Source organism: Dermacentor silvarum, chromosome 9 (genome assembly GCF_013339745.2).
Source record: "Dermacentor silvarum isolate Dsil-2018 chromosome 9, BIME_Dsil_1.4, whole genome shotgun sequence".
Classification (NCBI taxonomy): Eukaryota; Metazoa; Arthropoda; class Arachnida; order Ixodida; family Ixodidae; genus Dermacentor; species Dermacentor silvarum.
In genome coordinates, this window is record NC_051162.1 from 86,189,476 (window position 1) to 86,208,319 (window position 18,844).

Below are 18,844 nucleotides of genomic sequence, written 5' to 3' on the forward strand. Positions count from 1 at the left end.
AACTTGCAAACGAAACGTAATTTTAATCATCATATTTCTACAGAGGTCAAGTTTTTATTAGCAATTTTATTTATGTTTGCCATGTTTTTGTCATTGTACTATTAACTGCGGTTCTGTTACTTGTGCGGTCGCATAGCAACCGTAGCAACCGCTTGTAAACAAGCGTGGCTTCGGCGGTGTTTCATAAACATGAGACGTGACCGCTTCAGATTAATAATATTGTTTCAGCTTGCGCTTTTGGTCGTCGACGTAGCGCTCAACGTTTTGTCAGACGTCCGCAGAGATTCACCAGTTACTTTGCTGCTGCTTTTCATGTAAGAGTTGGCAGTATATGTCAACTAGAGGAGCAATTTCCAGATATCTACGATTGCTTTTTTTTTTTTTTTTTTTTCAGCATTCAAGATTTCTGCATTGTGTCGAGCCTGCTGGTCATGTGTCTCACAATTTTCAATACTTATGCCTTCCAAGTCGGGGAGTTTAGGGAGGTCGCCACGACCTTCAAGACGCCGGTCGTCGTCAACCTCGTCTACTTGGCTCTGTCGCTGGCACTTCACGTGTGGTCGATGGCGAGTCAATTACGCTTACTTCTGTTTCACTGTTAATTGACGCGCCGCGCTGCAGAGAGAAAGGCACGTTTTATTTTATTAGCATTCGCGTTCCTTGGAGACAGTGTAATTAAAGGTAGTGACTAATGGACTCATCCCAATATGTTAGAGCACCATAAGTGTCGTCATAGTATTTTAACGAGGACTCATAATGTGGGCCAATCTTCAAGGGGTGACAGCGCAACATCAAAGCACTTGCATCTCAGCATACTGACCAAGATAACTTTTTTTTTATTTTTACAAATTTGCAAAAATGCTGCCTGGCATCAGTGTTGTCAAGTAATACAGATAGATAACTTTGCTTTAGTTAAACAGCTTTGGCTAAGCAACGTACAGATTTATTCAACGTCATCTGTATTGCGAAACCAAGCCATTTCTTTATTTTTCTATCTCCCCCAGGAAATAGATGAAGATGGGTCATCCAAGAAGCTGCAGCTTTCACGGGAAACCACAGCTGCTGATGTCACATTGTTCACACTTCAGAGATTCGGTAAGCCTTACGTTTCTTATGGGAATTGTGCCGCTCAAATGAATCTACCATGCCAAGTGACCTGCAACTTAGAATTGCGACGAATTAACTAGTTGGCGACTTGGGGAACTAGATGGTGATTGGGTAACAATGGAAATGCAGGACACTGGACAAAGCAACACACAACAAGGAAAAGCGTTGCAACTTGGGAGCGTGACGAGCTGGGCTAGTTGGTGACTTTCTGTAGTACTTGTCGAATGTTACTTTGTCCTGCTTTTGCATTGTTACCCAAGTGTCACCTGTAAATATGAATCTATGAACAGACTCTGCATCTGATAACGTACACAAAATTCAGCATTTTTTAAATAAACATGCATGAATAACAACAAGCCTTCCAAAACCGCTTGTGACTTTGCAAAAAACTAGAAGTTTTTGCAAAGCATTTATAAGCAATCTATTTATAAGCAAAAATGGTCACCCAGACTCTTTAGATGCAATGCCCAAAGTCGCATATCACATTCCACAACACTGCTGAAGTGTTCTGGATCGAGTGTTGTGTTGCGACACATTCAACCATGATGCTGCAGCGTTTCCACAGGCAATGCTGCAGCTTGACATTGTCGCAACTTTGCTTGATGTACAATGATAGTTTGGATTTAAGTGGCAACGCTGCCAAGTCTCTGTCTTTCAGTTTATATTATTTCATTTAGTTTATTCGAAGCATGGTCAAATGCTATCATTTCATCTGGTTGCAATAACACATTTTACATATTTTATGGCAGAAGTACTGTTTTGAACTAACCCGCCGGGGTGGCTCAGTCAGCTAAGGCGTTGCGCTGCTGAGCACGAGATCGCGGGATCGAATCCCGGCCGCGGCGGCCGCATTTCGATGGAGGCAAAATGCAAAAACGCCCGTGTGCTTGCGTTGTAGTGCACGTTAAAGAACCCCAGGTGGTAAAAATTAATCCGGGGCCCTCCACTACGGCGTGCCTCATAATCAGAACTGGTTTTGGCACGTAAAACCCCAGAAAGAAGAACTGTTTTGAACTAGTTGGTATACAATAGTGAGTGCTTACAGCTTGATAGTAGTACTGTTGTTTTTAAGGCAATTGCATGTTTCCGTTAAAACAGCAGCTGGGCAAATTGGTGGCTTGTTGGAATTGCGTTAACCACATCGGTACAGCTTGCAGTGAAACCAGCTTTTCAGCAACTGTGAAGTTAAAGGAAATATGCATGCACTAGAATGTTTTTTGCTACTGTTAATGGTTAACAACTGTTGAAGAAACGTTTAAACAACCTCCATGCACTTAGCCAAAGCAACTCAGAAAGTTTAGTAAGACAGCTAGTTTTGTAGTGCAGCCTGCACAAATACAAGGACATAAAAGTTGCTACTCTGAAAGAGTTTCTGTAAAACAAGAAGTATGCACTCGCCATTATTTACTCTATCGAATATCACAGACTCAGGTTAAGATTAGGTTTAGCGCTAACTAAATGCAGGAAAATCTAAATATAAAGGAAAATCTGGTGCCAGTGAGTGGGCAAGTTTGTTGAAGGGCACTGCAACCCATGGGAAAGCAGAAATATGGAAAGTACTTGACTTGTATGCAACATAGCTTTGCCTAACAGCCATGACACTGCAACATATTGTTTTCTTGCAGTTAAGTTTTGTGTCCGTATATTCATGATGCATTTATGTATGCTTGAACTTATAAACAGTAAACAAAATTGTAAATATACACTTGCACTCTTTCTTTACAAAAGGCAACTGTCTTGGACGCCGTTTATTTAATAAAGACAGCCCTCGTAACAGATGAAACACTGGTAGCCAGATACGTGAACGAAATGTCCTGGTCCTCCGGGAAAGATGTCTGTCTGAGGCTGCTGCTTCTCGGCACCTCATGCATGCTAAAACACCGCTGCATCATATTTTCCTCGAGACTATTGCAAGAGAGTCGGTGTCAGATACGTTCCCAATTTCTTTTCTAGCCGGTGTGTGGCACTACTACTTCTACAAGAAGACCGCTCTGCTCATGGCCGATGATCGACTGTACCATCCGAGCGACAGGCTTCCTACAATGAAGCGCCTCGAAGTAACGGCAGAGCTGCAAACGTGACGTCGGCACGTTCACGCAGAGAGAGATGCAAGAGTCTTGAAACGTTGAAACAATAGTTTTTAATTCTATATCGGCAACCGGTGCAGCTGTTGGCGGGAGAAAAATCTACGGCAGAGGCATGCATCGTCTATCCTTCGCTGTCCGGAGGGATGCCAAGCTCTGCATCCGTAAATGAGCTTGCCGGTGGCCGAAGGAAGTGACCCTGAAAGGACAACATCAATGTTAGATGGAATTCAACACCATTAGCGAAAAATATGTAAATCCTGAATAGACTTTTTTTTTAAATTTTTACAAGTTGGCTGCCCTGCAATGCTGTCACTACTCTTTCAAGAGACAGCGCTGCTGTACACTTGCATCAGTGCTGGTGATGAAAAACTATCAATAGCAGACCTGCCAACTTTAAGGTTTGAAAAATACACTACAGTTGAAGCCCAAATATACTAAATTCTGATTTGAATTACAAAACACTGCTTTAGCACTTAAGATGTGGACTGCTTATTAAAATATTTCAGTCTTTTTTCTGTAAGAGCGCTGCAAACAGGCACACTCCTCTGCATTCACAACTAGAATGACTTGTGTCACAGACTGAAATATCTGTGGTGTTAATTCATAAAATATTCATGTAACAGCGGTGGAAAATATGGTTGTTATACACGGACGAGTTCAGTGGAGTGGGTAGCACTGCTGCGGGTATGCATCCGAATAATCAAGCCCGTCCATAAAAAAAGGCACAGAAAAGCGGTTGGCGACTGTATTTTTGCATTTTTTGAAATAGACTCTGCCCTAAGCTGCAAGCAAATAAAAAAACAAAACCGCTAGTGCCTATACGGCAATCATAAACAAGCTCTAAAATCCGAACATTTTACGATAATATTGTAGAAGTTGGCAGTTATGTGATAGCATCGATAGTTCTTTTTTAAGCTATCAGTAGTGTAAAAAAAAAGATTATCGATACTACTGCGATAGTTCGCTATTAACAGGCATTCGATAGTTTTGCAAATCTTGGCCAACGGTAGTACCAGAAATTTTCTGATACCAAGCCAACAGTAACACTCGGTTAACACGATTGGGAACAGGAAAGCATCGCCAAGTTTATGTTGCGGTGTTTACGTGTCGTACATTGCGTGATTTTACATTATCAGTGGTGCGCTCTCAATAGTACTATTGACAGTTTGGTGTCACTAGTCAGAGCTCTCGCCGGAGCCATCACTGCCACAAATCGCTGGTCAGATTCGAGCAAAATCTGCTGCATTCAAATGTTCTAAAGCCCAGCCTAAGAACAAGGAGTCCTGGTAGGAGCACAACTGCTGCACGCACCGTGATGTGGTCGTACTCCGTGAACATGTGGTAGAAGAACCACCACCATGCCAGACCCATGATGACTTCTGCAAGCTTAACATCCCGTGGGTCAGGCGTGCCCGCCTCACGGTAGAGCCAGTTGCCTTCGCTGTGAACAAGACCAATAGGACTAAGACTGATGACCAGCAAGCTTGTTGAAAAGTGCCACATATAAGAGAGAGAGGGGGCAAGAGATGTGCTTTTAATGCAAGCACAAATATGGAAACGCCCGTGCAAGAGTTTCTGCTACACTTTTAAGCAAAAGTTAAACTTTTCCCAAGAGTTTGAAACTTCAATCACTGCCCAGAAAGAGAAGAAACTCCCTTTCAGGAAGAACTCGGAATGTGTGAGCTTAAGTGGAAGCATGAAGCGAAGAAAACCCCATAAAGAAGTTTCTTCTACACCCGTAACTCTTTAATGACAGCACATACAAATACCCCCCCCCCCCCTAAAAAAGAAAATGCGTAATTTCTATGGGAATGTGCAAAACACAGAGAGCAAGCATAATCAACAAAAGAGAAAAATATTTTGTGGAAACTTTTTCAGCAATAGGGGGGAAAAGCCCTGCAGGAAACTGGAAGTGGGCTTCATCGAATAGCTTTGATAGGAATTTGTACAGACAGCTCTACTCATATGTGAACCACAGGCACACATTTCATTTGCTTTACATCATGCCTGTGACAACACTGCAGCCAGAGATCTTGCATTGGTCTGTCTTTTCTGACCACGTTTTGAAAAGAAAGCAAGTCACGTGCCAAACTTCTTTTTCCTCATCCTGTGTTCCTGCTCTAAACCAACAAATCATGCTTGCCGGCTGTCATTCAGTGTTAGACTATGATATTTAGCCAGAAACTTCGTACTCAATACCGAAACTCGGGAAGAAAAAAAACAAATGTTTATTCTGGTATGTTGCATGCAGGCAACACTCATCAATAAAGGGTTAAAGTGCGTTTTCTTGAAAAGGTGAACGTCCCTTCTACTAAAACGCAGAAGAATTTCACTCTGTAGAGTGCACAGACGACTCCAACAATGTTCCAGGCAAGTTAGAGCCTCCGACATGATGGTGTCATTTGATAGCTAATGAAAGCAGTAGTCCAACTTGTCCCATTGTTGCAGTTGTCGTAACAGGAAAGCATGCAAGAATTCCTATCTGCTTAGTTTTTTCTTTTTTTTGTGCATAGGTGGCATATTATTTTGGTCACTTCACAGGCAACCCACCTTGTGTTATGTACATAAATAGCCCACTGGGTAGCCAGCACGGCTCTGTCCTGGTTCTCTTATCTGTTCTACTTGAACTGTGTTACACAGCCATGGATCTCCAGTCAACTAGTGTGCATTTGCTACAGATTCAAATGCATCTTGTATGTACTCCAGTAGCAAAATAAAGACACTCGACTCAACCTACCGATTTTCCAACACCCTGTGCCCTTCTATGCACTTTCCTTCGCACAATGCTATCCAGCTGCCACCTTAGCGCTTTTGCCAATATAAAATTTTGTCTACGAGACATTTCTGGCTTCGTGAGTGGAATGCCAAAAGCGGCGTCGTGTGTGTCCTCTTAGGGCGCTATACAAAGACAACGCGAAAGGTATGTGACACAAGTGCTTCTGCGCAGCCACAGCAGCCCGAAGCTCTGACCATTACGCCATGAGTGCATGCTCCAGCAGGTGTAACAGAACATCCTTAAGCATTCCCCATGCTTGTGCAAGCCAATGCATTGAGGCCCTTGGCGCATTTTATTGCAATTTTATGGCCACTCCATGTAACCATTCGCTGTCATCTTCAATAATGATAAACAAAAAAAAAACTGATTTGTTTAGTTTTAGTACGTATCCTGAAGAACATTACTCATATTAACTGTACGCTCTCCCTTTGCATCAGAGTGTGAATGCCAGGTGGTGAAATACGTCTAGGCGTGCTTTTGTTCCAATCACAAGACTGGTGCACAGAAGCAGCTGTATTCTAAGGCCTCGGGTGAGACAGCTCACTTGCTGAAACAAATTGTAACACAGCTATGCAGACATGTGGGGTGGGGGAGGACCTCTTGTGCCCCAGGTCTGCTTAGCAGCCTCATATTTGCTCTATTCCAGCTACTGTGCAGGAATAGAGCAGTTCTGAAACCATCAAGCCTCCTAACGACCACTCTAGGTTACTTGAAAGAACTCAAGTGAAGCGTCACACAACCGTTTGGCACTCCTAAATTCACCAAGGCACATGACGTTGCTACAAAATGCACAATATTTCACAGTCGTCTGCGTCGCACTACGCGATACTAAACATCATGACAATAACCAGCGCCATCAGTTGACAGGTTCGAAGAGAAGGGGCATGCCCTTACTTTCTCATAGGCTTATGTGAATTGAAGCTTCATTAGTTACTTGTTTGTGTTGAACTAGATTACTTATTTGACAGAACGTAACCGCAATTGAATGCAAAAAAAAAGAAGAAAACGAGAAACACGCGGTTTGCCAGAAATTTGACTGCGCTCCAATAAATGTAAAGAATGGCATTTCTTGTGAGCTCACCTGAACCAACATTCACGTGTTCTTGCCCTGCTGAGAAATTAATGTTTTTGTACCCGAGTTCGACAAGCGCATGCAAATGTGTTTACTATTTCTTTTTTCGCGTACCTGCGTAGTCCTTAAAGACGAAAAAGGGTGGTGAAGGAATAAACGCCAGTGGGGAAAAATATGAACGAGGTAACTTACGGAAATGTGCTACCTCATACGTGACTGTGCGCGGTGTTTAGTTTAAATGTTACAGTAGCCGCGTAATCAACTCACAGTTACGGTGCCTACAGGGTTCTTGGCTACCTATTTCACAAGGTGATTAATAAAAAAACTGTAGGTAGAAACCAAGTGAGAATGAAAGCTCTTCCAAACAAGCATGAAAACACCAGAAATAAAACACACATACAAATGCGCTTTGCATTTCACATCGCAGACACCGAATAATATCATCTTGCGCAAATACATCTTTTAGGCACTTTTAGAACAACTAGAGAACACCGAGTGAAATAGCTTGCCAGAGAAAGTTGGGACACATCGCTTTGGTAAAGAAAGTAAACTTACTTGCCGCTGTGTCTTATGCTCGTGCGAGTCACAGGAACGATGATAGGTCTGCGAGATCGGGCAGATCGGACGACGGCTGTTCTAATTAAGGTGCCGATCATCTTTAAAAGGCTGAAATCGAACGATTCGAACAAATTTGACCTTCCGCTAACACACAGCTGCAGGGCAGCGGCAGCAGCCGTGGTCTATCAAAACTAAGGCTTGCACTTAGCTTGACACATTGGCTTGACATAATACTGCAAATTGCTCTGGCGCTAGCTTCTGTTAAAATGTGTTTGCACAAACAAAACAACGATAAAAGATTACATTACTAAGTACGTTTTATTTCATAAGAATTACTGTCATTTTGGTTTTTATGCATGCTTTTATTAAACATTTGTTTTGTGTTAAGATTCATAACATTTTTAAGTGTTTGGCGTAATGCTCGGAGGCTCTGTTTTATAGTTGCCTTTGCTTTAGCGCTATGCATGAGAAACTCTATGGCGCGATTCATTCTCGAAGCATAGAGGCGATAGAGGCTATGCTCGAAGGCATCCATGCTCGAAGGCACTCGAAGGCAAAATGTATCTCGGAGGCGGAAGTGGCGCTAGCGCTAGCGTACACGTCACCTAGCGTTGACATTATCGGCCAATCAGAAACCTCTAGTGGTTCGCTGCACGTTTTAAAATCCGCGAACGTTCAACGAAAGCAGACAGTAGACAGCGTCTTTATTATATGAAACAGCAGCGGAGCCGTGGTGCGTTTGTCTGTGGATGCCCGGCGTCTTCGCTTTCTTGTCACATCGGAGCGTCTTATTTCATCAGTTGTCGTCGTGCCGTAAGAGCCGTACGCACACTGCTCCAATGGAAGTTGCCGACGTTGCCAAGTCGTTCGTCCAGTCGTGCACCCTGCAGCCGTCGCACGAGGATTCGACCGCCTCGTCGTCGTTTGCCCAGCGACAACTGGACGTAAGTTGTTTTGTCACTGACTTCGCTTTCGCATGTCAGCTGTCGTGCTTGCGTTCATGCGCTACTGCAAAATTACCGTCTTTGTTAAACTAAGGCCTCCTATAATGACTTGTTTAGGAGGCGTTGGTTAAACACTGCGCATGCATCGGTCGTTGTTGCTGCCTCCACACGTGAGTCGGTCACCTGCCCATAGACGTTATCTCTTTCGCCTTAAAGACGGAAAAGGGTGGTGAAGGAATAAACGCCAGTGGGGAAAAATATGAACGAGGTAACTTACGGAAATGTGCTACCTCATACGTGACTGTGCACGGTGTTTAGTTTAAATGTTACAGTAGCCGCGTAATCGACTGACTACTTGCACGTCGTAGGCGAGAATATTCAGCATTGGTGACTTTAGATCTAGCTAAGTGGAGTACTACTTGCACGTCGTAGGCGAGAATATTCAGCATTGGTGACTTTAGATCTAGCTAAAGCTTATGATTCAGTGGAACATGGACTTCTGATAAAGCAGCTAGAGATGTACAGGTTTCCGAAATACATCACGGCGTGGATTGCAGAATTTTTAAGGGAAAGAGAATTTTATTGTTTTCAAAGCGGATGTTCATCGTCAAGGTATAGACAGAAACGCGGAGTACCACAAGGATCAGTGTTATCTCCTGTTTTATTTAATATATTTTTAAGCTCCATCCCATCGCTCCATGACATTCATGTATACGTTTATGCCGATGACATCGCTTTTTTCGCGTCCAATGATGATCTAAATGCACTGTATCAATCGTTACAAAATTACTTATGCATGCTTGAAACCTGGATTGCTAATATACATATGTCTCTGAACGTTAGAAAAAGTGCTCTTCTTGTCTTTCCTTTAGATGTTCCCATTAATATTTCATTGGTGTATCGTCAAGAGTTCATTCCCCAAGTGAATTGCCTTAAATACCTGGGAATCACGTATGATGGGTCACTAAACTGGAGAAGCCACATTGAAAGAGTTGCGTCTAAGGCAACTCGTGCCGTGGGATGGCTACGTAAGATCAGTCATCAACGATATGGGCTGCGAAGGCATACATTAATTATGATATATAAAATGTATGTCCGACCGATCATGGAATTTGGAAGTGTCTTGTTTTCTGGTAGCCCAGCTTATAAAATTCAACCTCTGATAATATTAGAAAGGGAAGCTCTGCGATTGTGCCTTGGACTCCCTAAGTTTGTTGCCAACACCGTGCTGTATATGGAAGCACGAATGCCAAGCTTAAAAAGCAGATTGAGGATGCTTACAGTCCAAACGTATTTAAGAATTTACGAATCTCCTCAAAGAAGACCTATGTATATTTTTATTAACGAACCAAGTTTATTCTTTAATAGTCATTGGTCGCGATTACACACCCCTCAGATCGTATTCGTACAGGCACTGCTATCACCATTGAATGTACAAATTCAACGCATTCAACCAACAAGTCAATCAAAAAGAAGCCTCCAGATAGAATTTGACGATATTTTCCCCTCAAATGCAAAACTAATGCCATACCAATATTTAAATGATCAGTTACAAGATTACCTCTCTCACCTGGAAACAAACAATATCATAGCCACTGATGCTTCACAGTCCGAAGAGAAGGCTGGCGTAGGCATTTTCTCTCCTTCTCTTAATTGGTCCTTCTCTATTCGTCTTCCAGATTACACACCTATTTTCATAGCAGAATTATTGGCCATTGTCCTAGCGCTACGTAAACTTCCTGCAAATCAATCAACAGCTGTCGTAGTTACAGATTCTCTATCGGTATGTGTGTCGCTTTCCACGGAAACGAATGCAGCTCTCCTTAGCTTGTTTCACAATTTAGTCCCTAAAAGTTTACAAAAAATTAACTTGCTGTGGGTTCCTGGACACCGCGGTTTATATCTAAACGAAATGGCAGATTTATTAGCAAGAACGTCTCTAAGTGGGCCTTTGATCCCTGTTTTACCAGATACTTCTTACGTCACTGCATCGAGATACAGAAAATTTTGTTTGCAAAATGATTTAAGCAACTTACCGCTGAAACCATCTACAGACTTTCAGCATCTAGGTTTTTGCTGGAATAAACAGTGGTGCTCTTCTCGGCAGTTGGAAGTTACTTACACCAGACTACGCTGTCGCATCCCGCAATTGAATTTTTATTTACATAGAGCTGGTCTCACGATGTCCCCTCTATGTCACAACTGTAAGGAAATTGAATCAATAGAACATTACTTTTTATCATGCAGACGATATTCACGCCACAGAAAGTTATTACTGGAAGCTTCACTTTACAAAATTGGATTAGGTTTAAACATACCAGTATTGTTATCATTGGGGGCTTCAGCACTAGGCTATAGTCACAGAGACGTGTGTTGCGCAGTATTCAATTTCTTAACTGAAACAAAACGATTACCCTGCTAATTATTGTATTTGTATTCTACACATCAGATGCATTCATATCACCTAAATTGATTTCTCCAAATTGTTTTGTTAATATTACCTCCCTCTGATTGTAACAATTCTTCACTTTCACCGTTTCAGTCAGTCTGACTGCTCGATCGGCGTGCTAATCTGGTTAGTGCGACATCTGTCTTTTTGTCTTTTACTTTGGCATTTCTTGTTTTCCCTTTGTGTAAAATATCAATGTTCTTTAGCATTCCCACTGCCCGCCCGATTCTTGGTCTATCCCCCTTAGTGTGTGCGAACCATAACGTAGGTGCATCATCATCATCATCATCTCTTTCGCCGTTTACTAGTGCAAAAACTTGAAAGGGAAGGGACTCTGTAAGTATCTGAGCTTGGGAGTATAGGTCATTAATGACGATGATATGGTGACATATCTTGTCAGCAGCGGAGTGGCTTTCGAAAAAAAATAATAATAAATGGCCGAAAAGCTACATCGTTCTTAATCGTTACGCAAATGGTTAGCAAACTCAAAAAGTATTTAAGCTATTCTCCATACACCTCCGCCAGCATAGGCGACAGTTTCTTCATCCTTGTCTTTCTCAGAAAGCCCTAGAGGTGAAATCAAAATGGCGGAAGGCAAGAAACACGACTGCAGCAGTTTCCGCGTCTTTTGATAATATTTTACTCAACACCTATTGTCTCGGTAGCATCATAATTTTGTGTTGTTTCTGATATGGTTAGGAGTGTATTTATATCGCGAACTTTTGCCTATTATTTGTGCATAGCCCGCAGCACGCCATGATCTGCGTGTCCTAAATATAGGACACCAGGGCTCAATGGTTGTCAAGGGCCCGGAATAAGCTGAATGTACAGTGAGGACGCTGTTGCTTGTAACAGCTTCCGATTTCTTGTGTTATTATTCCCAAGGCGGTAAGTCAGCCTGAACTTCTGCATTCAGTGGAAAGGGGACTCCTATAGTAATAAGTATGTGTATCAAGGACACAAATATGTTTGCTGCACTATAGGAAGTGTGCGTGTTGGAGGTAGAAGACGATGACGATGAAAATCAGGATATACAGTTTGCCTTTGCAGGCTAGGAGAGCAGTAATTGCTGCACAGTAGACGAAGAATTTGCCATATATGGCGAAAATACATCTGACAAAGTGACTATCAAGTAAATGGAGGCCATTCAAGTGCAATAATGAAGGAAGTGGGGCGTGTTGGAAGCATCGAGCACGCGCCGCCCAACTTATTTCGTCGTCTTTTGCAGCCGGCACCAAGGCGCCGGCCGAGAGCGCCGACCTTAGCGTCGCCGCGTTGCGGCGTCGGTGGGCGCTATACACAGTTTGCTTTTGCAGGCTTGGGGAGCAATAATTTCTGCACAATACGCGAAGATTTGGCCATCTATGACGAAAATACATCTGATAAGGTGACTATCAAGTAGATGGAGGCCTTTCAAGTGCAATGATGAAGGACGTCTGCGTGTTGAAGCTAGCAGACGATGACGATGACAAGTGGGATATAGTTTGCTTTTGCAGGCTTGGGGAGCAGTAATTTCCGTACAGTAGAAGAATTGACTATCTATGACGAAAACACATCCGACAAAGCGACTATCAAAGATAGAGGCCATTGAAGTGCAATGATGAACCGTGTATAACCAGCACGAAGAATAATTTTGATGCCTGTGATGCAATAGAACCACTGTCAAATGACCATCATGCAAGTTTTTATACATTTAAATGTGTGATACAGCCGAGAATAATATGCAACTTCGAAATACTTCATATTGCTCTTTACAACCACTAAGCCCTGGTGTCCTATATATAGGACATGACGCCATATCTTATGCTGATGGGGTACTCCGAATAAAATTAATATTTTTGTGCTTCTTAGGCCGTAGTAAATCAATACAAAACGAAGAAAAAATTTTCTGCACGTAAAAAAAAAATTCAGGGCTGAAAGGGTTAACACACGAATCCGCGTTATCAGGTAGGTATTTTGATAAGGAAGTGGATATTGTGCCCGCAGCCGGAACGCAATCATGTGGTTTACATTAATGCATGTTCTGGAAGTGTGGCTGTATGGCCTAGTGGTTACGACGCTCGCCTCGAGAACAGGCGTACGCTAGCGAGGTTTTGGCTATTTCTTCATCGTATCCCGCGTTTTTTTTTTTTTTTTTTTCTGTTTGGCGGCGCGGTCGGTTGAGCCGCGGTGCCGGGCGCCGACGCGAAGCGGCGGTCGTTGGGGTGTTGCGGAGCGGAGCGCAGCGTAGCAACACCCCAAATAAAAAAAATAAAAAACTACTGCTCCAGTCAAGTAGACTGCTCCCTCCCTGATAGTGAGATTATATTTGGATCATCAAAACAGTGATGCATTTATTAGGAATGCCGGATGCCGGCACAATATCCACTCCCTTTTGATAAATGGTGAGGAGTCGGCACTGGTGGTGAGAATTTAGTTTGGAGGCATAATTGTACATGGTTAAAAAAATAGAGGACAATTAACAGAAGAGATGTCACTCGCAAATGTGTGCCACATGTCAGATATGGGCGTCAGTGCTCCATCCATATTTATCTACAAGAGCTAATTTCCCTTTGTTCTGTGATGCTTTGTCTGGTGGTTCTCGCATGGCTTGGATGCAGTGAAATCAGGTGGCCATTGCTTGTATGAAAAAGGGTCTGTTACATTGAGGCAACTTTCAATTGGGAGCGCTTATTTGTGTGTCAGATCCCTTTCTTTGTCCTGTGTTTTATTGTGCAATTTACAATTGTAATTTTTTTTTTTTTTTCTCCATCAGGTCCTCAATGGCTTGGTCGGCTCTCGGGACTTGAGTTTTTTCGCCAGCCGCAGCAGGCTGGCCCACGAGTGCATCACCTGCTGCATCGCCATCCTGTTGGAGGTGCAGCCTAACCTGCAGCTCTCCGGGAAGGTGCTGACTTTGCTGCAGCACTTGGCCAAAAAGCCGCAGCTGCTGGAGTGGCTACGAGACGAGTTTGAGCTGCACTCTGCGCTTGCGGAGTTCTTTCAGAGCCGGGCCATTGAGGACAATGTTCATCTGCAGCTACAGGTTGGTCACCCGGGAGAAGACGAGTTGTTTCAGTGGAATAATTTACGCACGCATACTGGGGCAGAAAGTACAGAACAACCTTATGAGGATTGCAAATGGGGCAAGTTGGTAACGGCACATCTTCAATAGCACCACTTGTGACAGCAACAAGCAAAGAACGCAGGACACTTGCTGACTACTAGCCGAGCTTATTACGTGGAAACAGCAGCGACCCCGTCATTCCTACGACCCGAATTTTAATGTAGCTGATGGCACAATTTCAGAACGAAAATTCTTCTAGGGTTCTAGGGTTGCATTTGATGTATTATACCTGCCAAATCCTAAGTTTATCACACCACTTACAAATTTAGGATTATTGTGTGGTGTATTGCAAATGTTCAGGTGGATGTGCAATTGACAATTTTTGAGTAACGAATCATATAGTCGCTATTCGCAAATATGAATATTTTTAATTAGTTCCGAAATGTTTCAAACTGCCAACTGTGCATCATCAAGTATAAAATTGGAGCAAAAGTGCAGTAAATTTCGTCATTGTGGCCTTGTATTGTAAAACATGCAGTTTTGTAGTGCAGCATGCTACATTGCCCATGAACCACTTTCCTCGCCAAACCACTATCACCGACTCGCCAGTAAGATTTAAGTATGCAAATAAACTGCTCATTTGCCCTTGATGCTTCACTTGTGGTTTTAATAAACGCTTCATAACATGCACTATAACGACAGAAGCTTGCTAACATTGTGAAAATAGTGCTAGGATGTGAAGATCGTTTTTTAAATACTGAAAAGTGGATGTTCATTATTAGGAAAGTATTCAGTATATTTGGGTTAATTTGCTTCTGACAATATTTTATTTGGCCTTGAAAATTACTATTCACTCACCGCTACATATGTTGCATCAGGTTTTATGAAATATAGATTCCGTTCGCTGACAAGATTTAAAGGATGGGGAAGGGCAAGATTTCAAGAAATGTTTACAAGAAATTGTGATGGTACCTGTGCCAACCTCTTGTGGCAGTGCAAGATGCCATGTACTAGAGGGGTGATTACTTCGAGGAAGTTCATTCCTGAAGCAGGCAAAATTGGCAACTTCTAAGTCGCTGAAAAGGCCACTTTGGTCTAACAATGTGTTGCTTTAGTCTTTTTCTAGTTGTTGCTCGTGTGGTGCGTCTAAAATTAAACGGTTGTAAATAGTTTGTTGTATCCCACAAAAAGCATGTGCAGAGTCAAACTTTAAAAATCAATGCACGCAACACCCTCTGCCCTTTTGTCATGTCCACAGGACCTTTACGAATTCTAATGTTCACAGGTTGGCAGGCACGATTTATGCATATTGTCGTTCTTAAACAAAGATGCACCTCCAAAAAAAAAGAAATTATTTGTACTAGGGGTTCGAAAATTGAGCCAGCTGTATAGTTCTTCAAAGAGATTTCGGAAATGTCATTAGTTTTTGTCTAGCTGCTATATTTGTCAAGTTATGTCCTACACAATGGCAAAATATTCATCTTTGCGGGCACTTTCTTGTGTATTAAACTTTCGCAACAAGCATCGTGTTGTACCTTATTTAGCTCTATGTGCACTGCAAGGTGCCAGTATTTATCCAAACAGCATATACAAGAAGTGGAACTATGTAAACCAAAACAAAAACTAATTAGTATGCTTTAACTAAGTTCTTTTACAATCCGATGATAATAAACTTGTGCCTTAAATGTCCTATACTAACGAATTTTCAAATTTTGTACTAATTTGTTTTTTACATAAATTTGACATGCATACTCTTCGAGATATGTAGAATGCTGATATCTTCTTGAAATTGCTATATCTCTTGGCAGTAATTGCGAAAGTACAAAGTTATATTTCATGGGATTGTAAAAAAAATTAGTGACTTAATTTTTTTGCATAATTCCTGTAATTGGACAGGCTGTTTGGATAGATATAGGCACAACGAGGTAAATAAGCCGCTGCACGATGCTTTTTGTGAAAACTTAATACCCAAAAAAGTGCCTGCAAAGATCACAATATTTTGCTGTTGTGTAGGACAGGGGTTCTCAACTACGTTCATCCCAGGGAACCCTGCTAAGCTCCATAAAGTGCCAAGGAACCCCCCCCCCCTGCCGAATTAACCGAATGTCGTATTATCGAGGGTATCAAGAAAACATTAAACAAATGCTTCACTACGTCAACACGCTTTTATTTACTCAATGAATCGTCAAATCTTGTTTCTATTTAGCACAAGACTAGTGCGGAAGCTGAAATTCTCTTCATCGCATGACTGATTAGCGCTAGCAGCGGCGAAGGCCTCGTGACATCCTTCGCGGCGCGCGTTTTCATCTGAGACGCGCTTTGCACCAACGGGCGCACATCCCGATTATTTTTTCGCCACTCAGCTGCTCGCCAACAAATTGTCCGTCCATCGCGATGTAGCCGGTGCTTTTTATCTTCGACAGCTTTGCACTGAGTTAAAGCGAAACTACTGCTTGCCGCAACCGCTGCGGACGAAACCGCGGCCGCTATCGACTCGATCATGGACGGCGACTTACTGTTAAGGCAGGCGGCTGACGCACGCACCAAGTCAAAACGAAACTACAATTCGCTGCAAGAAGTGCGGACGAAACTGCGGTCGCTATCGACGCTGCCATGGGAGGCGACGACGCAGCTGTGAAGGCACGCAGCCGACGCGCGCATCGAGTGAAAACGAAACTACTATTTGCCGCAACCGCTGCGGACGAAACTGCGGTGGTTATCGACGCGATCAGAGATAGCGACTACGCACTGACGGAGGCACGCGGCTAGCCGCCAACACGGTGTTACGCGCGGCGATAAACGCAAGAATAAAGGCTTTAAAGGCACAATTAGGCACGAAGCGCTTCGGCGTTGCTGTCAGTCACGTGCCGCGTATGATTGTCGCTGAGGACCACGGCGATGCGGACTGCGCCGCTTCGTTTCGGTTGGTCGCTACGCCGTTATTGCTCTTCTGCGGCGCGCATTTGCGGTGCTCCGCGGATTTTTTTAATTATTATTATTCCGCCAACGTATACGTCAGTGCGCACGCTATCGGCACCTACCCTATCTACAAATAGGAGAAAGGCGGCAAGGTACGGCCTCCGAGATTCAAGTGCGAAAGCTTAGGCGCGCTGCCCGTTCTCAGAGGTTGGGTGGCTAAAAGCTGCTTGCGTATTTATTGCTCAGTTCGCGCGTTGCTGTTACGCGCTGTGATGTGCTTTTTGACACTCGGACATGGGTAATGGAGGTTCTTTGGATCAAGCGCACCTCGTGTTCGCCGTTTTAGACACTTGTCGAGAGCGGGACCAGGGAAAATTTATCAGTGGCTCGCGGAACCCCGAGCAAGGGCCTGCGGAACCCGTAGGTTCCGCGGAACCCACTTTGAGAACCCATGGTGTAGGACATAACTCCAGAAATATAGCAGCTACACAAAAACTAATAGCATATTTGAAATCTACACGAATAACTCTATACATGTCTGAATTCTCAAACCTCTAGGACAAATAATAAAAGAATGTTTTGAGGAGTATCTCCCCTTGAGACGTTTAAACTATGCCATGTAGGCAATTGATCAGTGAACTATCCAGTGACCCAGCAGTTCTTACACATTTCTTCTACAAAAAACCTGCAGGTCATCCAGCTTCTTCGAGAGCTTTGCTACAGGCACCAAGTGACATTGACCGAGTCCAAGCTTGGCTACCTCAGTGACTTTCTCTTTAAACAAATGTAAGTTCATTCTCAACTTGCTTTTTACTTTTTTTTTTACTGTTCAATCATTTGACGTAAAGATGTCTGAAATCATTAATTGGGCTGTGCGCAAGTGGGCAGAAATTATATCTGTATCATGTTTGTCGGCATTCATAATTGGTTCTGCTAATTGCATGGTACTCTTACTGTTTATTAGGTTGCAACATGTGGCCAGACATTGGCTCAACTTCTTCCGCCCAATTTCTTTCTTTCTTCGTTGTCAGTGTTGGCACATACCATATTTACTTGTGTAACAAATCGACACCCTACATTTTTGTCCTTGTGAAATAACTTTTAAAATTTTTTTTTAGCTTCACGCAAGAAACCGCATCGTATAAATTGTGCACCATGTGTAATACTGCATGCTTGATGGCATGTCTAGCTTCGCATTGTGTTTCTTACACCTCATGGCATTAGGGTGCCTCCACTCATCCTATATAAAATGCACTCGTGAGATCTGCAGCAGTCTGCTTCTGAGAAGCCCCATGTGGACAACCTTAAATGTTGTCGCCAGCCCTGCTAAATGTCGCGATGCTGGCCGAAGACGAGCATTGGCATAGTTCAGAAGCGAGGCGACAATGTCTCCATGTGCGCAATGCTGCACAAAGTACAGAGGAACATCATTGCAAGGCAGAAGCAAGATGATAATCTAACCGTCATTGCTGTGTCATGGTGTTTTCAAGGGACGCTAGAGGCAAACATTAAGTCAAGCTAAAGTGAGATTAGTGCTCGAGAATGTCTAAGGCATCAATATTATTGCGAACAAAGCTTTAGTAATCGCGAAATTGCTAAATGCAAGACACGATTTGAGACTCGCCCATGACGTTCGGGTACTAGCCTGATGACGTAGGCATTCCTCATAATTCTGTCACTTGAACTGGTACTTCTCTGGACAGTTCTATTCGATTTTTAGAAAAATGGGACTCGTTTACATTACCCTTGGCAAATACGCGGGTGGTCAAAAGGTCTTGTTCTTGCTGGACTCCGTGTTGGTAATGCGGGCCAGCAAAACTTGCACAAACTGCAAGTAGCAGCGAATGCCACATCCATGTGATGTCGCGGGATGCCGAAACGGTCTG

The 18,844-nt window shown here is 43.1% G+C and overlaps 3 protein-coding genes across 3 annotated transcripts in view; 2 read left to right on the top strand and 1 right to left on the bottom strand.

Annotated features, from left to right (window-relative positions):
* Positions 1-136: 136 nt before the first annotated feature.
* LOC119465360 (transmembrane protein 138-like) lies at positions 137-3,471 on the top strand. The gene is made up of 4 exons (XM_037726148.2): positions 137-314; positions 395-566; positions 1,005-1,095; positions 3,061-3,471. Exons 1-4 carry the CDS (start codon positions 190-192, stop codon positions 3,186-3,188), a joined length of 516 nt encoding a protein of 171 aa, XP_037582076.1. The 5' UTR covers positions 137-189; the 3' UTR covers positions 3,189-3,471.
* On the bottom strand, positions 3,229-7,797 carry LOC119465362 (NADH dehydrogenase [ubiquinone] 1 beta subcomplex subunit 2, mitochondrial). The gene is made up of 3 exons (XM_037726149.2): positions 7,598-7,797; positions 4,506-4,635; positions 3,229-3,390 (listed from the first exon to the last, which is right to left on the bottom strand). The coding sequence occupies exons 1-3, from the start codon at positions 7,696-7,698 to the stop codon at positions 3,316-3,318; spliced, it is 306 nt and encodes a 101-aa protein (XP_037582077.1). The 5' UTR covers positions 7,699-7,797; the 3' UTR covers positions 3,229-3,315.
* Positions 7,798-8,405: 608 nt separating this feature from the next.
* Positions 8,406-18,844, top strand: part of LOC119463710 (protein CIP2A) — a 55,624-nt gene continuing 45,185 nt past the window's right edge. Inside the window, exons 1-3 of the mRNA XM_037724536.2 lie at positions 8,406-8,544; positions 13,749-14,018; positions 17,650-17,744. Coding sequence (XP_037580464.1) covers positions 8,440-8,544; positions 13,749-14,018; positions 17,650-17,744 — 470 coding nt within the window. The 5' untranslated portion in view covers positions 8,406-8,439. The remainder of the gene's footprint in view (positions 8,545-13,748; positions 14,019-17,649; positions 17,745-18,844) is intronic.